General features: G+C 42.2%; 1 protein-coding gene across 1 annotated transcript; it reads left to right on the plus strand.

Moving 5' to 3' along the window:
* The first annotated feature begins 3508 nt into the window (after positions 1–3508).
* On the plus strand, positions 3509–16848 carry APOH (apolipoprotein H). Its single transcript, XM_081849885.1, has 8 exons — positions 3509–3624; positions 5384–5560; positions 8755–8851; positions 9434–9510; positions 11671–11859; positions 11980–12159; positions 13613–13810; positions 16505–16848. The coding sequence occupies exons 1-8, from the start codon at positions 3561–3563 to the stop codon at positions 16573–16575; spliced, it is 1053 nt and encodes a 350-aa protein (XP_081706011.1). The 5' UTR covers positions 3509–3560; the 3' UTR covers positions 16576–16848.
* Positions 16849–16988: the final 140 nt, after the last annotated feature.

Here is a 16988-nt window from a genome sequence, read left to right on the forward strand (position 1 = left end):
CGGCTTTCGAAAGCCGAAATGTTTGACTTTTGAAGCATTTGACAACTGAGGTTCTACTGTAGCTGACTTTTAGAAGACATGTGAAGGCAGCTCTGTTTAGGGAAGTTTTTATGTTTGATGTTTTATTGTGTTTTTAATATTCTGTTGGGAGCTGCCCAGAGTGGCTGGGGAAACTCAGCCAGATAGGCGGGGTATTATTATTATTATTATTATTATTATTATTACACACTTTATCAAAAGATCACATTTTATGGAGCACGATAATAAAACATAATAAGAGACAGCATATTAATAAAATAATCACAACAACAGTCCCCCACCCACAGCTCTAACTGGCCACAGATAATGGCCAAAGGCCTGGGTAAAGATGAATGTTTTTGTCTGGTGTACATTGTACTGATGGCGCCAGGCGGGTCTCTCTGGGGAGAGCATTCCACAGACAGGGAGCCATTCCAAAAAAGACCCGTTCTTGTGTTGCCACCCTCCCAACCTCTCAAGGAGGGGGTAGATAGAGAAGGGCCTTGGATGACAAGTTCAGGGTCTGGGTCAGTTTATATGGGGAGAGGTGGTCCTTAAGGTGTTGAGGTCCTGATCCATGTAAGACTATATAGGTCAGAACCAGCACTTTGAAGTGGGCCCTGAAACAAATTGGCAGCCAGCGAAGTTGGGACCAGGCTTGACTTTTTGCTTGCCTGGAAAGAGGACAGAGAGGAACATGTGAGTGTGAATGAACTAACCTACTGTACAAAGGGAAAATTCACACTTGTTGCATTGCCCACTTTTTTTGCCTCTCGCCCTGCCCACCACTGGATTGGTTCAGAGGGGAAAGTGGTCCTTAGGGAACCTTTTCATCCCATCTCTACCATAGCAGATACAGTACTTGTTCTGCTAGCACAGCAGCTGTGTATCTCTGCACCCCCATCATTGCATAATTGGTATCTAGGATTTTTCTGCCTGTTGTTAAATCACAGCAAACAGGTATGTGTTGCAATAACTACTGAATAATACAGCAATATCTTTTCTTAAGGCTATAAGAACTGCACATTGTTTTTTAATATTAAAAAATACAACTTTCTTGTTGTGGTCTGGATATTGCTGGCAAATTTTCTGTATCCCAGAGCCATGGAAGCAATTTTTCTAATTATTCATCTGATCTTGTCAGCCAGATAATGTTTTGATCTGGCTAGTGATTCCACCCCCACCCCCAGTTAGGGCACTTCCCAAAACTTGGTTGTACCACTGTGAAATTGGCAGATGCTCTTTTAACTTCCAGCAACTGGCAATTAACATTCTAGCTTCTAGAATGACATGTCTCGTTGATATGTCACCAGGTGTTAATCAAAATAGTTTTCCTCTGAATGGAAGAAACTCTTTCAGTTTTAAATTGAGTTGATAACCAGTAATTAGTCTTATTTCAGAGATTATCATTGCCCAAAATTGTTTCAGTTTAGGGCACTCTAACCATATATGTTGGAGCCTTTGGTGAAGAGCCATAACTCATTGATGGAGCATGTGCTTTGCATTCAAAAGGTCTCAGATTCAGTCCAGATGAAGTCACATTTTTTTGTTGCCTTAGAAAACACATATTGTTGATTATACCTGAAGGAGCATTTCCACCCCTGTCGTTCAGCCCGGACACTGAGATCCAGCTCCAAGGGCCTTCTAGCGGTTCCCTCACTGCGAGAGGTGAAGTAACAGGGAACAAGGCAGAGGGCCTTCTCGGTAGTGGCGCCCGCCCTGTGGTTCGCCCTCCCATCAGACGTCAATGATATAAATAAATATACAGCTGAAGGCAGCCCTGTACTGGGAGTTTTTTTTTATTTTTGGTATTTTATTATGTTTTTATATATGTTGGAAGCTGCCCAGAGTGGCTGGGGCAACACAGCCAGATGGGTGAGTTATAAAAAGAAGAAGAAGAGGAGGAGGAGCTTTTTTCTGAAAAGGAAACAGAGGCCTGCTAAGAAAGAAATATCTGTCCTAGATTTCAGGTCCCCAGCACACAATTCTTATCCCGCCATTATGGCAGTTTATTGGACCCTTTGAGAGCTGTAAAAGCCCTCCACAAAAAGATCTGTAAAACTGTCTCCTTCTTCTTTATTCTTTCTCCTCCTCCTTCTCCATTTTATTCATAATTCATACTTGCTCCCTACCAACCCTTTCCTTACCTTGGGCTGCAGCTCCCTTCCGGCATCATTTATTCTTTTCAACAGGTTGGACACTGTAAGTGCTGTTCTATTCTGCCTTCTCTCTGTCACCTTAATAGCATTTCTCCATCTTCTCCACTCAGAAGACCTATTATTTCTTGTCCTTCCTCTTGCTTCAAACATAGAAGAAACATGCCTGTCAACTGTCCCAGAATATGTGGGACATCTGTCCCAAGAAGAATGGCAACTTAAGTTGAATATACACAACTTGCAGACCTAACATATAGAATAAGAGAACAAGAAGCACATACGTTTAAAGACTGGAAAACGTTTATTGAATATATGGGGAATACCTGTGTACAGCTGAAAATGCTGGCAGCATTAAGATAAATTCAACAGTGTAAACAAGTTTTGATGGATGCAATGATAGAATACTGAATGGTATAGTTTTTGTAAAATATGCAGGGATTTATGATATGTAAAATGAACCATGGAAATAGAAGGGAAGTCATTGATATCTTAAGGATGTAGAATAGTATTTTAAATTGTAAAACAGAAAAGTTTATTTTATTCTCATATATGTGTGTGTGTGCGCGTGTGTGTGTGTGTGAATAAAATATGGGACATCCTGTTTTTTCTCAAGAGAGGACAGCGGTCAAAATGGCCTCCGCAACCTCATGCAATTTGGGGCTGCACTGGTTTTTTGGGGGGAGGGACTGGTGCCCCAAGGCACACATTTTCCTAGAAAGGGAACTATACCTGGGGTGCCACCACAAAAAAGGCCTTGCTCTGTGCTCCTACCAACATAACTTCCTTTGGTGGTTAGTCCCTCTGAAGCAGATCTTACAAGTAAAGAAACAACACTGAAACATTTTAAGCTACTAATATGAGCATAGCCTGAGTCTAGACTCCTAACAAAGGGATCATCATGTGCCAAGCCAGACATGACCTCTACCCACCCTCTCCCAGCTTACAACACTAGCAAATATTGCTCTGGTCAGTGACATTATCACTCTTGCTCTTGAGAAGAAAAGAGAAGCTTGGCTAGTCTTAAGACTTGGGTAAGAAGAAACAACCTACAGTATCGCCTTTCAACCATCCCACCTCCGCACCTGATAAAGATTGGGTAATTGAACATTCTGTCCAGAAAGGTACAGCGTACAAAAGATTCCCAAACAAGAGTGAACTGGAGCTTTAAGCGGCTTTTTTAAAAAAAGTATTGCAAAATGTTCTGCGCACCGTTGCTTGTTCAGTCTGTTTACCCTGCAGGTTTCGGGAATCCCTCTTTTCCCCTCCTTTTGTTTACGAGAATCAAAATAAACATGGGAAGTTAATATTTAGCCTTCCATTCTGTTTATTTTTAGGAGGCAAAGGACTGAGTTTGGACCCATTTGGGCAGCCTGTAACGAAGCAACAATGTCTCCTGTCCCACTCATCTTCTGGATGGTTGCTCTAGCCCACACTGTTCTTGCAGGACGTGGTAAGCATCTCTAATATTTTAACAGGACAAAAAGCAAACAAACCGGTCTGTGATAGCTTAGAGACTGAAATGTAATGTAGGATGAGATTTTGCAAGTAATAACCCATTTTTTCCTGGTGTTCATAGGAGCCAGTTCCTAGGGGCTGCAGGGGCTTCACACCCCCCAATAAAATACTTGAGGGGACTGGGCCTCCACAAAGTTGATGGGCATTCCCATTCAAATGCTGTGTGTGCACTGCATCATGGGATTGATTATGCAGGGCAGGGCTAACCTGGGCAAGATGATTCCTATGCTCTGAAGAGTAGTGTGCCTTAATTTCTGTTGGAGCATGCTGGAAGGGACGCGGGTGGCGCTGTGGGTTAAACCACAGAGCCTAGGACTTGCTGATCAGAAGGTTGGCAGTTTGAATCCCCGCGACGGGGTGAGCTCCTGTTGCTCGGTCCCAGCTCCTGCCAACCTAGCAGTTGGAAAGTGCATCAAAGTGCAAGTAGATAAATAGGTACCTCTCTGGTGGGAAGGTAAACGGCATTTCCGTGTGCTGCTCTGGTTCGCCAGAAGTAGCTTAGTCATGCTGGCCACATGACCCGGAAGCTGTACGCCGGCTCCCTCGGCCATTAAAGTGAGATGAGCGCCGCAACCCCAGAGTTGGCCATGACTGGACCTAATGGTCTTTCTTGGTCTTTTTTATGCTGGAATGTCACAATATGATCTAAGTCTAACAAGTCACTGAATTTGACCTGCTTTGCTTAGTATGCATCTGCTTCCATCATTTAATTCAGTTCAGGTGTGTTAACCTGGTATATCATGTGAGGCATGTGTTGTAAAAATAAAGACGCCAGCATATGAGAGAAGCTAACTTGACTTTACCTCTCTTAGCAAAAATTTAGCTGCTGGCACTTGTCAGAGAGCCGTAGCCTCATGAACTATGGATTAACTAAATCTCCTTTGCAAATCTGATTGCAAAGGTTATAAATGTGTGGCAAAATCTGGGAAACTGAATTAGTTCGGTATTAATTTCAAGCCTACATTCTGAAAGCTTTCCTGTTTTTGCTTCTGCATCATCATAAATAGATTGTTAGAATATTATTTTTTAAAAGGCCAGAGTTCAGAGAGCAAGCCATGATGTAGCCTTTAGCAGAAAAAAGTCACATAAAAAGTCAGTGGTAAATATTGTAACATGGTTGTGATTTATTTATTTAGTGGATAGCACCGGGCATGACTTCAGGGACATCAGATGTTTGAAAAGAAGGTGGGGAGATATTCACAAGGGCAGATATAGTTCTGTGAGTGGGCCCTCAAAGAATCCAGTAAAAGAAAGGTGATTTTGGTCGGTGCATTCTTATTGATAAAGCTATCAGCCAAATAACTGGTGAATTATTTTCCCATCAGCACGTGTAGCAAATGGGTCAAGTGTAGATCTTCTCCCTGCCAATTTTCCAGTTTTTTTGGTGGGAGGAACCATATCCTTTCCCCCTCTTTCCTTTGAATTACTCTGAGCAGTAGTTCTAGCTAGTGGCTACAGTCAAGTGCCCGAGGGTCAACTTCATATACTGATGGAGGTTGATGCAGGATTAAAATGGATCACAGTCCTGCTGCCAGTTATGCCTTCAGTACACCACCTTTATGTGATGAACCAAAGGCACAATGTGCTCATATTATTATTATCTGTTTATTTGCTTGCTTCAAAACATGGGGATGCTATAGCTGTTAATGAATACAAAGCCTGATAAATAAAGTACGGTACTTGGTGTCTTCTAGTCTGTCCCAGACCACCTGAAATACCATTGGCGACTGCTGACATACAGAAGGAAGAATTCAATATGGGAGAGGAAATTACATACCACTGTAACCCTGGTTATGTGCCTTACTCAGGCTCAAGGAGTTATACATGCCCCTGGTCTGGTAGATGGCCTATTGTTACATTTAGATGTATACGTAAGTACATTCTTTCTATAATGTGTCTTGCTGGTTTTTTTGCTTACCATAACCTATTCGAGTAAGAACTATTCATTTTACAAAATACAAAGCAAACCTTGTACAGTGGTACCTCAGGTTACATAGGCTTCAGGTTACAGACGCTTCAGGTTACAGACTCTGCTAACCCAGAAATATTACCTCGGGTTAAGAACTTTGCTTCAGGATGAGAACAGAAATTGTGCTCTGGTGGCGCGGCAGCAGCGGGAGGCCCCATTAGCTATAGTGGTGCTTCAGGTTAAGAACAGTTTCAGGTTAAGACCTCCAGAACGAATTAAGGTCTTAACCCGAGGTACCACTGTATTTAGTTTGTATACAGAATCTGTCTGTCTTCAGAAACCCTCCTCTCTAATGCTTGATATCTTGTCCCTACTACCTCAGCAAAAGTATGAGAATTATATTTTATTAACTTCACCCCGGAAGAGGCAATACATTATACTCACAGGGTGTGTTTTAGAGCTCAGCTATGGTAACACTTTGCCACAACGGCTATTTCAAGCACGTGTAATAAGCTTCTGATTTCTGCATTGAAATCGCCTGGATATCAGTGTAGATACATCATCAGCGTCATCATCATAATTTCTATTGTTTATACTCTGCCATTCTGGCTAGGTTGCCCCAGGCACTCTGGGTGGCTTCCAACACATAAAAACATAATAAAATGTCAAACATTAAAAACTTACTGATACAAGGCTGCCTTAAGATTTCTTCTAAAAGTTGTGTAGTCCTTTATCTCCTTGACATCTGATGGGAGGGCATTCCACAGAGAGGGCACCACTGCCGAGAAAGCCCTTGCCTGGTTCCCTGTAACTTCACTTCTCACAGTGAGGGAACTGCCAGAAGGTCCTCGGAACTGGACCTCAGTGTCCAGGCTGAACAATAGGGGTGGAGATGCTACTTCAGATATATAGGGCCAAGGCTGTTTAGGGCTTTAAAGGGTCAGAAACACCACTCAGAAACACACTGGGAGCCAGTGAAGATCCTTTAGGATCAGTGTTATATGGTCCTGGCAGCTGCTCCCAGTCACAAGTCTAACTGTTACATTCTGGATTAGTTTTAGTTTCTGAGTCAACTTCAAAGGTAGCTCCATGTAGAGAACATTGCAGTAGTCCAAGATAACCAGAGCATGTAGCACTTTGGCAAGACAGAGATGCTGATGTGGTTAAATATAATAGTTTCAAGAAAGTAATGTTTAAATGTTTTAACTCAACCTACTGCAAGATGATGTTTGGATAGAAATCTCAACAAGCAGACATTTCCTGCCATAGGCAGTTTCTCAAGGTGACCAAAAACTATCTGTATTCTGTAATTGAGCCTAAAGCTGGATTGAATAAATCAAGGAAAATAACCCACATCTAGGAAAATCAGGAAGAAAGGTGCAACTATCTTACCCCAGAAAGGAAACTAGCTGGAAGTTTTCTGGTTCGGTGAGATTTAAAGAAAAAACAAAAAAGAGACAAGAATACATGTATCTGAAGAAGTGTGCATGCACACGAAAGCTCATACCAAGAACTGACTTAGTTGGTCTTTAAGGTGCTACTGGAAGGAATTTGTTTTGTTTTGACTATGGCAGACCAACACGGCTACCTATCTGTAACAAGAATACATGTGGTTGGTCATAGAATCATAGTACAGTCGTACCTTGGAAGCTGAAGAAAATCTGTTCTGGAGGTCCATTCAACTTCCAAAACGTTTGACAACCAAGGCGTGGCTTCTGATTGGCTGCAGGAGCTTCCTGCATGCAATCAGAAGCCGCGGAGCCACATCGGACATTCGGCTTCCAAAGAACATTCACAGATTGGAACACTCACTTCTGGGTTTGCAGTGTTTGGGAGCCAAAACATTGAACTCGCAAGTTGTTTGGCTTCCAAGGTACGACTGTATTGTAGAGTGGAAAGTACCCCGAGGGTCATTTAGTCCAATGCAGGAAATGTCTGAATCTTGTCCACATCCTCTAGCTATGCAACCTTTTAAAATATCCATACAACAAGCAGTCCTCAGTGGTACATCCCCTCAATTTGTAATAGCTGTGGAATCCAAGGTAGAACAAACCCAAGTAGCGTTGTGCTGTTTTTCCCAGCATAGTCACAATGGACCACAAAGTGGTCCGTTTATCGCCATCATATGTTGATCATCCCTTCTAAATAGTTCCTGAGAATTGCTTTTAACAGCTATGCAACGGGCAGAAACAATAGTTAAAGCTTTCCTTGCAAATTGCTTTCTGCCTGCCATGTATTTCTAAGGGAGGGTCCCTCGTAACGTGAGCCTTGTACAAAACTGAAGTAAGGCAAACAGTTCTGAATGTGACTTTATGATGTGTGACAGGAACAGCTTTTGCACTGCAAGTTGCATCAGAGAAACAACTTAGGAACATTTGAATGCATTATTTCTGTTTTGCCAGTATTGTACGCTGGTTTCAGGAGAGTGGCGAGTCCTACATATCAACTGCTTCCTGATATATTTAACTGCAGGCACCAAAAATTAAACACAGTAGGGTCTCAGACATGCAAAACCAGGTACCTGACCACCACTGAGCTACCACTTTTACTCTGTAGGAGTCCATACTATTTAGGGATGTGATGGGATATGGGGCTACTTGTGTGTGAGCGCTTACACTCTCAGAGTCTTGTAATCAGTTTCAAAACTGTCCCTCTCCACGCAGCCATCGGTGCATGGCTGCCTTAATCGCTGGCAGAATCCGTCAGTGGGCGTTTCCGGAATTTCTTCCAACATAAGAGTTCTTTGACAGAAACTCTACGCCTTGATTCTCTACGTGACAGCTTCCTGCGCAAAGTGGGCGTCCCAAGGGGAGGTCCTGAGCTCTCCCCGCTGTTCTCACTGGAAGCGTCTCGGAGCCGTTCCTCCGACTCTGTTTCCGCTGAAACTCTCCCTCTCCCCCTGCTGGTTCCCTCCTCAGCATCCGAGGGTCTCCTAGCATCCTGGAGCCCCTCCACCACTTGGAGCTCCGATGGCAGTTCCCTGACAAGGGATTTGATGGACTCTTCACGTGGTCACACGCTTAAGTTCATTGGGTGCTAATCTATCCCCAATAGATTGTTGTGATTAAAATACGCAGTGGTTCTTTTGGAATGACTTGAATGCCTCTGTTCTGGAAATGAACAAAAATAATGAAACATTGTCTTATACTAAAACAGCAAAAAAATGTTACTACCCTGGACCTTTGGAAAATGGAGAGACCGAACATACAGACCTCACCTACCAGAGTTCTATAAGGTTTTCGTGTCATCCAGGGTAAGTTGTGTGGCGGTGTTCTATTTAAAGGAGGGATTCCAGTCCCATGGATTTTCGCTGTCCCTGCCAGGGACAGGTAGCATATAGGCAAGAACATTAAAACTTCCATGTCCTGCATATGGATCTGGAGAATGTTATGTTATTTTGTCTGAAAAGAAATAAGAACAAATAAAGTGTAGTTACAACAAATATCCATGCCCAAATGTCAAAAAGCTTGGCAAGGGCTGCTGAATCTCATTCCAGTGGATGAGATTGCTCTTACTTGGCCATCTGTTGGTGTAGGAGTATGTAAGCTTCTGATTTAACACAGAATTGTTCAGTGAGTTATATGTAGCTTAGGCTATATTACGCATTTTGGTGTTAATTGGCAAAAGTGAGAATAGCCTCAAAGGCGACTCTTGGCAATTTTCTAAGTATATATAAAGTGTGAAGTAAAAGAAACAGCACCAAAATCAAGGCCATTACTGGGCCATATTAGAAACTCCATGTGGGATACCCAACCCAGCTGGTTTTGTTTTTTTGTCAATCACGAGTGCAAAATATTTTTTAAAACAGCTGTTATAGATGTGTTTTATTTCTCAGGTATATTCTTCAAGGGAAGAAAACCGCCCAATGCCTGGCAGATGGACAGTGGAGTGAAAAATTACCCAAATGCAAACGTATGTGAGAAATGGGTTCGTTTTGTGTATGAAGATGTGACGGGCTGACTGACCCAATCACGGGGGTATCAAATGTAGCAACCTTTGTACATGTGTAATGTTAAGACATCCTGGATAAAGGTCTGGGTATCGTGATGTCTTGGAACCAGGTTATTTGAAGGACTGCCTGAACTCCTGTCAGATTAGCTAATCGTTGAGGCCTTGCTTGTGGGCCCGCTGGTTAAGGTCCAAGGTCCATCAGGTTGGTTGGTGCTTGCAGGAGATAAGACCTTCTCAGTGACGGAATTCCCTTCGCACAGGAAGTGCGCTTAGCTCAATTGTTTTTAAATGATACACAGAAAAACCCATCTTTTTACATTCACTTTTAACTGATTAATTTGAGGTTTGTCTAGAGTATTAAGCATGATTTAACAGCTGGTGCTGTTTTTCTGTTCTATTTTCTATAATACAGCTACTTTTTAGAGAGAATTGTGAAATTTTCTTTTCATGTGTGTTTATGATATGAACAACCTGTGTGGTCTTGAAAGGTTATGTACAATTACTTAAATAGATACTGTATGGGTAGCTTTTCCATTCAAAACAGTAGAGTCATACTCTCAAAATAGATAATTGTACAGTACTTCTACATCCCCCCCCCATCTGTTCTGGATTACCTCTCAATTCACTGCAGATGATTTGTGTGTGTTTGTGTGTGCAGGAGGAAAATTCTTTTCCCTGAGTGGAAGTCATTCTGTGTTTGCAATTATTTCATTGGATTCAACCCATTGGTCTCACACAGCACTTTTGATATCCACACATTGCGAAGTACCCAATCTCTTCTCCACCCCTATATTTTTCATATTCTTCTATGTTCCTGATACATCTCCCAATGATAAAAGAGATAAAATCTGAGCAAGCAGCTTGCATTTTAAACTCACCTAAGTCATGGCACCGTCATGACTACAGGAATATATTTTTTTATTGCTGATTCTATTTCGTTGCAGAAAAAGTTCATGTATTTTAAAAATGTAAATAATAAAATGAGTTTCTGCAATCATGCTGATATCTAGCCAGCCAAACTCTTAACAGGGCTTGTTTCTACAGCTTTACAGGTAGTCATTGTGGGCAGGGAGAATCCAGCAAGGCCCTTGATTTTGGCCCTGAGGTTCAGCTCTAGCTGCAACACTGCTTTCAAGCAAGCCTGTGCAGAGCTTGTCTAAGGCCCGGGGTGAGAGTCTTGTTATAATAAAGTTATAAACATCCCTGGCATGACAGCGTAAACCTCCTTAGCCCTCCAAGGCCAAGGCAATGTGTACCCGGCTGCCCCACACTCTGCATGGGCCTGCTTTCAAGTATAGTCATACCTTGGAAGTCAAACAGAATCCATTCTGGAAGTCCATTCGACTTCCAAAATGTTCAGAAACCAAAGTGCGGCTTCTGATTGGCTGCAGGAAGCTCCCGCAGCCAATCGGAAGCAGCGGAAGCCACGTCGGACGTTCGGCTTCCAAAAATAGTTCGCAAACCAAAACACTCGCTTCCAGGTTTGTGGTGTTCGGGAGCCAAAACGTTCGAGAACTAAGCTGTTCGAAAACCAAGGTACAACTGTATTAGAACTCTCTCTCAGTTCTTAGAAAGAGAAACCCTTTTTAAAAAAAAAAAATGATGGGGAAGACACTTGTTTAATTTTCTCTTAGTAAGAAATGAATCAGCATCACCCTTGGTGGTGAGTTATGTGAAGTACCAATTATATCCCATGTATATTTGAATTCCCCTCCCCTTTAATCCCTGAATGGCTACATTTCCCACTGATCTTTTACAATATCCGTGAAACTAATTTTGGCTAAACATATCCAAAATGAGCTTCAATATAGGAACAGAAGTATATTGGGGGCCTCAGTGTGTTTTGGGGGAAAGCCTGCAGACTTGGTGTACAGTTGCCGTGTTTTGGTCTTTCACATTTACAATTCTCTTTAAGAGAAGTGCACTAGACACCCACTCAAACTTTCCAGCCACCTTAGTTTATGTTAACTAATCAAGAGATTTTTTTTACAGGTGAAGCAAATACTCCGACGTATCAGAATGAATTCCGTAAGAACAGGAGTGTTTTATAAGATATTTAGCCAAATAGGCACAAGAGTAAAGTTTTTACACTATCTCAAATAAATTTGCTTTTTCCTCCAGCTGTCGTTTGTCCTCCGCCTCCAGTTTCTGAATTTGGAGCCCTTTCTTACCGTAAACTTGTGCCTGGAAATGTATCAGTCTTCCAAGACCTAATCAAGTTTGAGTGCTTACCGCCTCTTGCTTTGTTTGGAAACGAAACAGCCAAATGTCTGGCCAGTGGAAACTGGAGTGAACTACCTGAATGCAGGTGTAAGTCCTCTAAATATAATCTTGCTAATTGAAAGACAGTTTGGGTATGCAAGTTCTCTCTTTTTGCCCTTCCCCCATGACCTCTAAACCATAGCAATCTTTTTCTTCCCCCTAACACAGCTGTAGAATGTCCATATCCAGAGCAAATAGAAAATGGGTTTATAAACTTTGCTCTTCGTCGTACTTACAAATACAAAGAAACTGTGCAATATGGCTGTAATCCTCCATATGTACTAGATGGGGCTTCAGAATCCAGTTGTGAAAAAACAGGGACCTGGTCAACAAAACCAGCTTGCAGAGGTAAAACTTAGCATCTGATGTATCTAACCATAGGGCAGCTTTTCATTTTTGAAAAAGTGACCCTGGGAGGAATTCAACATAGCACTAGAGCAATTGTTTTCTCAGCGCAAGCTTTTCAGTTTGCCAAATGGAATGATGCCTTCCCTTCTCCCTTTGTGCACTGTTCTGGTAATTCTACAAAACTGCACACTCCTATCAGTTTCAGGGAGCGAAGGGGTGTATTTGAGGGGGAGGAGTCTTGTTGTGGACATTCTCGTATGGCCTTCCACAAGCGAAATTAGTTAATGGAATCCCGTTCCCAGCTTTTCGGATATCTTTATGTCATAAAGCTTATGTATTTTTCATGCAATCATAAAAGTCAGCCGGTTGTGAGACAATGAACCTAGACTGTAAATACACATCAGTGTTGCCTGTTGTGCTGTATATGAATTCAGCATCTGTAAGCTCATAACTCTTGAGCTACCCTCTGTATAGATGCCCATTAGGACTCCCCTTCCAAGTTCTTATGTGTGCCTACCTTAACAAGAACAATTTCACAGTACAACGTGAACACATCTGGGTTGCAGTCTAGGCAAAGCTACTTGTTGTTGTTTAGTTGTTTAGTTGTGTCTGACTCTTCGTGACCCCATGGACCAGAGCACGCCAGGCACTCCTGTCTTCCACTGCCTCCTGCAGTTTGGTCAAACTCATGCTGGTAGCTTCAAGAACACTGTCCAACCATCTCGTCCTCTGTTGTCCCCTGCTCCTTGTGCCCTCAATCTTTCCCAACATCAGGGTCTTTTCCAGGGAGTCTTCTCTTCTCATGAGGTGGCCAAAGTATTGGAGCCTCAGCTTCAGGATCTGTCCTTCCAGTGAGCACTCAGGGCTGATTTCCTTCAGAATGGATTGGTTTGATCTTCTTGCAGTCCATGGGACTCTCAAGAGTCTCCTCCAGCACCATAATTCAAAAGCATCAATTCTTTGGCAATCAGCCTTCTTTATGGTCCAGCTCTCACTTCCATACATCACTACTGGGAAAACCAAAGCTAGATGTTATTAATGTGGTCCATTGTTTTGAGTGGGGCTTAGAAACATTTACCAGACCCTTAAATATATTACATGTATATTTATAATGATATGTAATAGTTATCTACAATAGGTGCAATCTTACGGTTGTCAGTAGTAGACATCACTTCTTGCACGTGATCTGCTGCTTAAGAACATGTAAGCAATGCTAGAGGGACAGAACCCTTTTGTCAATGCAGATAGAAGAGGTTGCTAGGAAAATAACAATGATTACTTGAGGAGGCTTCATCATGTCAATTTTGCTTGATTTATTCATAAAGCCATTTGTCTGAATAATGATGTCATTCGCCCCACAATTGCATTTGTATTATTGCTGAAGTATCTGACTGATCCAAGATATGTGCTTGTTCAACCATACTGTTTGTATCCCTTTCCCACCCCCTTGTAGCACCATGTGCCATACCAGTAAAAAGGGCTACAGTATTATACAATGAGCAGAAACTAAAGGTGCAAGACCATCTCAGGGATGGAATAAAACATGGTGAGACCATCTGGTTTTTCTGCAAAAATAAAGAACAGCAGTGTAGTTACACTGTACCTACTCAATGCATAGATGGCACTCTTTCGGTCCCTGCCTGCTTCAAAGGTAAGATCAAGCTGGGTTTTCCAGCCCCTTTTTGTAAAATAAATAAATAAAAATCATTTATTGTGGTCTATGTTAACCAGAAGCAAATTACTCAGCTGACAATTTAGTATGCTAAAGCAAAGTGCAAGAGACACTCTATTTTTGTGTTTACACACCTCCTGTCATGTATTGGGATGCACTGATGTCTCAGAAGCTTAGGCTGATGAAAAGACTCCAAATATCCAGAGCACTGATCATACCATTTTGAAACACAAGAAAACAACCAGTCTGCCTCCGTCCAATGCTTTTGAGTGGGACTGAAGAACCAACAAGTGGGGAAGAGGGATTATGTGCAGTCTATACAAGCAAGCCTAGCTCTTCCATCCTGGGTAGAATCTACACACGTTAAAAATGTTGTGAAAATGCCTTTTTAACAAAAAATCGTTTTGAAAAATGCATTGAATTTGCTTTAGCTCACATTCACCATCTAGTGTCACAATTGAATATTGCACTTTACAACACATTCAAAATGTATTACAGTGGTACCTCGGGTTAAGTACTTAATTCATTCTGGAGGTCCGTTCTTAACCTGAAACTGTTCTTAACCTGAAGCACCACTTTAGCTAATGGGGCCTCCTGCTGCCGCCGCGCCGCCGGAACACGATTTCTGTTCTCATCCTGAAGCAAAGTTCTTAACCCGAGGTACTATCTCTGGGTTAGCGTAGTCTGTAACCTGAAGCGTATGTAACCTGAGGTACCACTGTACTTGCAGCTGTATAGCTGAGTCCCTAATCTCTCCTAAACAGCAATGGGAGTAGAGCAGGAGTCAGCAAACTTTTCCAGCAGGGGGCCAGTCCACTGTCCCTCAGACCTTGTGGGGGGCTGGACTATATTTTTTGGGGGGGGGGGATGAACGAATTCCTATGCCCCACAAATAACCCAGAGATGCACTTTAAATAAAAGCACACAATCTACACATGTAAAAACACCAGGCAGGTCCCACAAATAACCCAGAGATGCATTTTAAATAAAAGGACACATTCTACTCATGTTAAAACATGCTGATTCCCGGACTGTCCGCGGGCCGGATTTAGAAGGTGACTGGACCAGATCTGGCTCCTGGGCATTAGTCTGCCTATCCATGGAGTAGAGCAAAGCATTAAAAGTACTGATACTGGTTTCAGTCTACAGAACTGACCTGATGGACCTGTGTTGTAGATATATTTTTTTGCACTTAACAGAGCCAGTGTAAAGGGTTAGCCCATGTGGTTGAGCATCTGTTGAGGGCCCACATCCCTGCAGGGTGAGCCCACTGATGAGAGCCCAACGAAATGATCTATCCTGAGGGTCCTACAAACTCAGCTGGTCATTTTTTTAAAAAAACCAAGTCTACAGTGGTACCTCGGGTTAAGTACTTAATTTGTTCCGGAGGTCCGTTCTCAACCTGAAACTGTTCTTAACCTGAAGCACCACTTTAGCTAATGGGGCCTCCTGCTGCTGCCGCGCCGCTGGAGCACGATTACTTTTCTCATCCTGAAGCAAAGTTCTTAACCCGAGGTAATATTTCTGGGTTAGCGGAGTCTGTAACCTGAAGCGTTTGTAACCCGAGGTACCACTGTATTTCATTCCAATGTTCCCAGACAAAAAGGAAACGGCTTTGTCTGCGACGTAGTTATTTGCATTAGATTCCGGCCCAAACATCCAATGCTGCATTTAGCATATATGTAAATAAGAAGCTAATTAAGACAAAACAACCAAGGTGGTTATTTTCTGTAGTGTTCATATCCTGAGAGCAGTGCTTTTTTCTGGGGGGACACATACCCCTAAACATTTTGTGAATCTTTGTACTTTTGTCCATTTACTGGATTAATTTCCCCCAATTTGAACTATGAAATGGTGATTTTCTTGAGTCAAAATGAGAGTACCCCTAAACATTTTTAAAAGAAAAAAAAGCACTGCCTAAGAGACAGCTCCCATCCTTGCCTAGCACAGAGCTTGGATAAGTCGCATGAGAGGAATTTAGGTTACCCACCTGCCTAATTTATTTTCTTCCTAAATTGATTTCATAAACACTGGCTGACTCTTTTCACTTCAGGGCTGGTATTAGAGAAGCATAGTTCTTGAGCCCAAATATATAGGTAGAGGAAAGCCCAAAATTATGTATAAACATATGAACAAATTCAGGTGGCAAGCACATACAAGGGGCTGTATCAAACATGGGTTCCATGAACTGACATCTGCTCATAAATTATTTTCCTCCACCTAAAGGCTCTCCAAAGGGTTGGGAGAACCTACCAAACATTGCAGGCTGTCTTATGGGGCTACAGTGGAGAAGGGAATCAACTGAAATCAGGAACTTTGTGTGAGCATTGCACAATTCCTATGCCAGATTTCCAGCAATTCCTTTCTTTTTGTGGGGCATAGGAATCTGTAGCTGGGAGGACAAGAAAGGAAAATTTGTCTGGGGGAGCTGCTTTTTGATCTCAGTATTCCCCCCGCCCCCAATGATTAAACCTTAATAATTTTATTTGGTATAGCTTTATTTGGAAAAAGAAAAATGCTATACCTTTGCCTGTTAATACACTAAGTTGCTTCATCTTTTGCATGGACTGATGATCACTGTTCTGCCCATCTGTACACAAAGCATATGAATGTATGTGTATCATATTTTGAGTTACAAGTATCTTAACTAAATGTTCATTTTTTCTTTAATAGAACGTGGGTGGATTTCATCCTTGCTGAAAACAGATGTAGCAGACATGACACCATGCGAGAACATCAATTGAAGAGGATATCTCCAAGTGTTGTTTGAAAAAAGATGCACATGAATGGTACAGTAGAGTTCCTTCTAGATAACACCTATATGCAATGCAAGCACAACCCTACCAGCGGATTCTAAACTGCCCCTTTACAGCAACTTTCCATCAAAATTGCCTTTAAGCTACATCATCTTGTGCTAATTTTGTCCTCATTCTTTTTAAGAAACATGCTTTTAGCCTGTCTACAGGAAATAAACATGCAGCAGTTAACATACAGTTGAAAAGCTGCATGAACCAGCAGTAGTTGATTGCAATGTTAATGTAACCAGGGTCTCTCTTTGTGGCAAATCAGTTTCAAGTATGATGTAATTACATAATTGTAATGGTTCTAGGGGTTGCTCGTGCGTAAACCGGCGCCACACCTTGCTGGGTTGCCTGAG

Source organism: Podarcis erhardii (assembly GCF_964252035.2).
Source record: "Podarcis erhardii genome assembly, chromosome: 2".
In the NCBI taxonomy this organism is placed as follows: domain Eukaryota; kingdom Metazoa; phylum Chordata; class Lepidosauria; order Squamata; family Lacertidae; genus Podarcis; species Podarcis erhardii.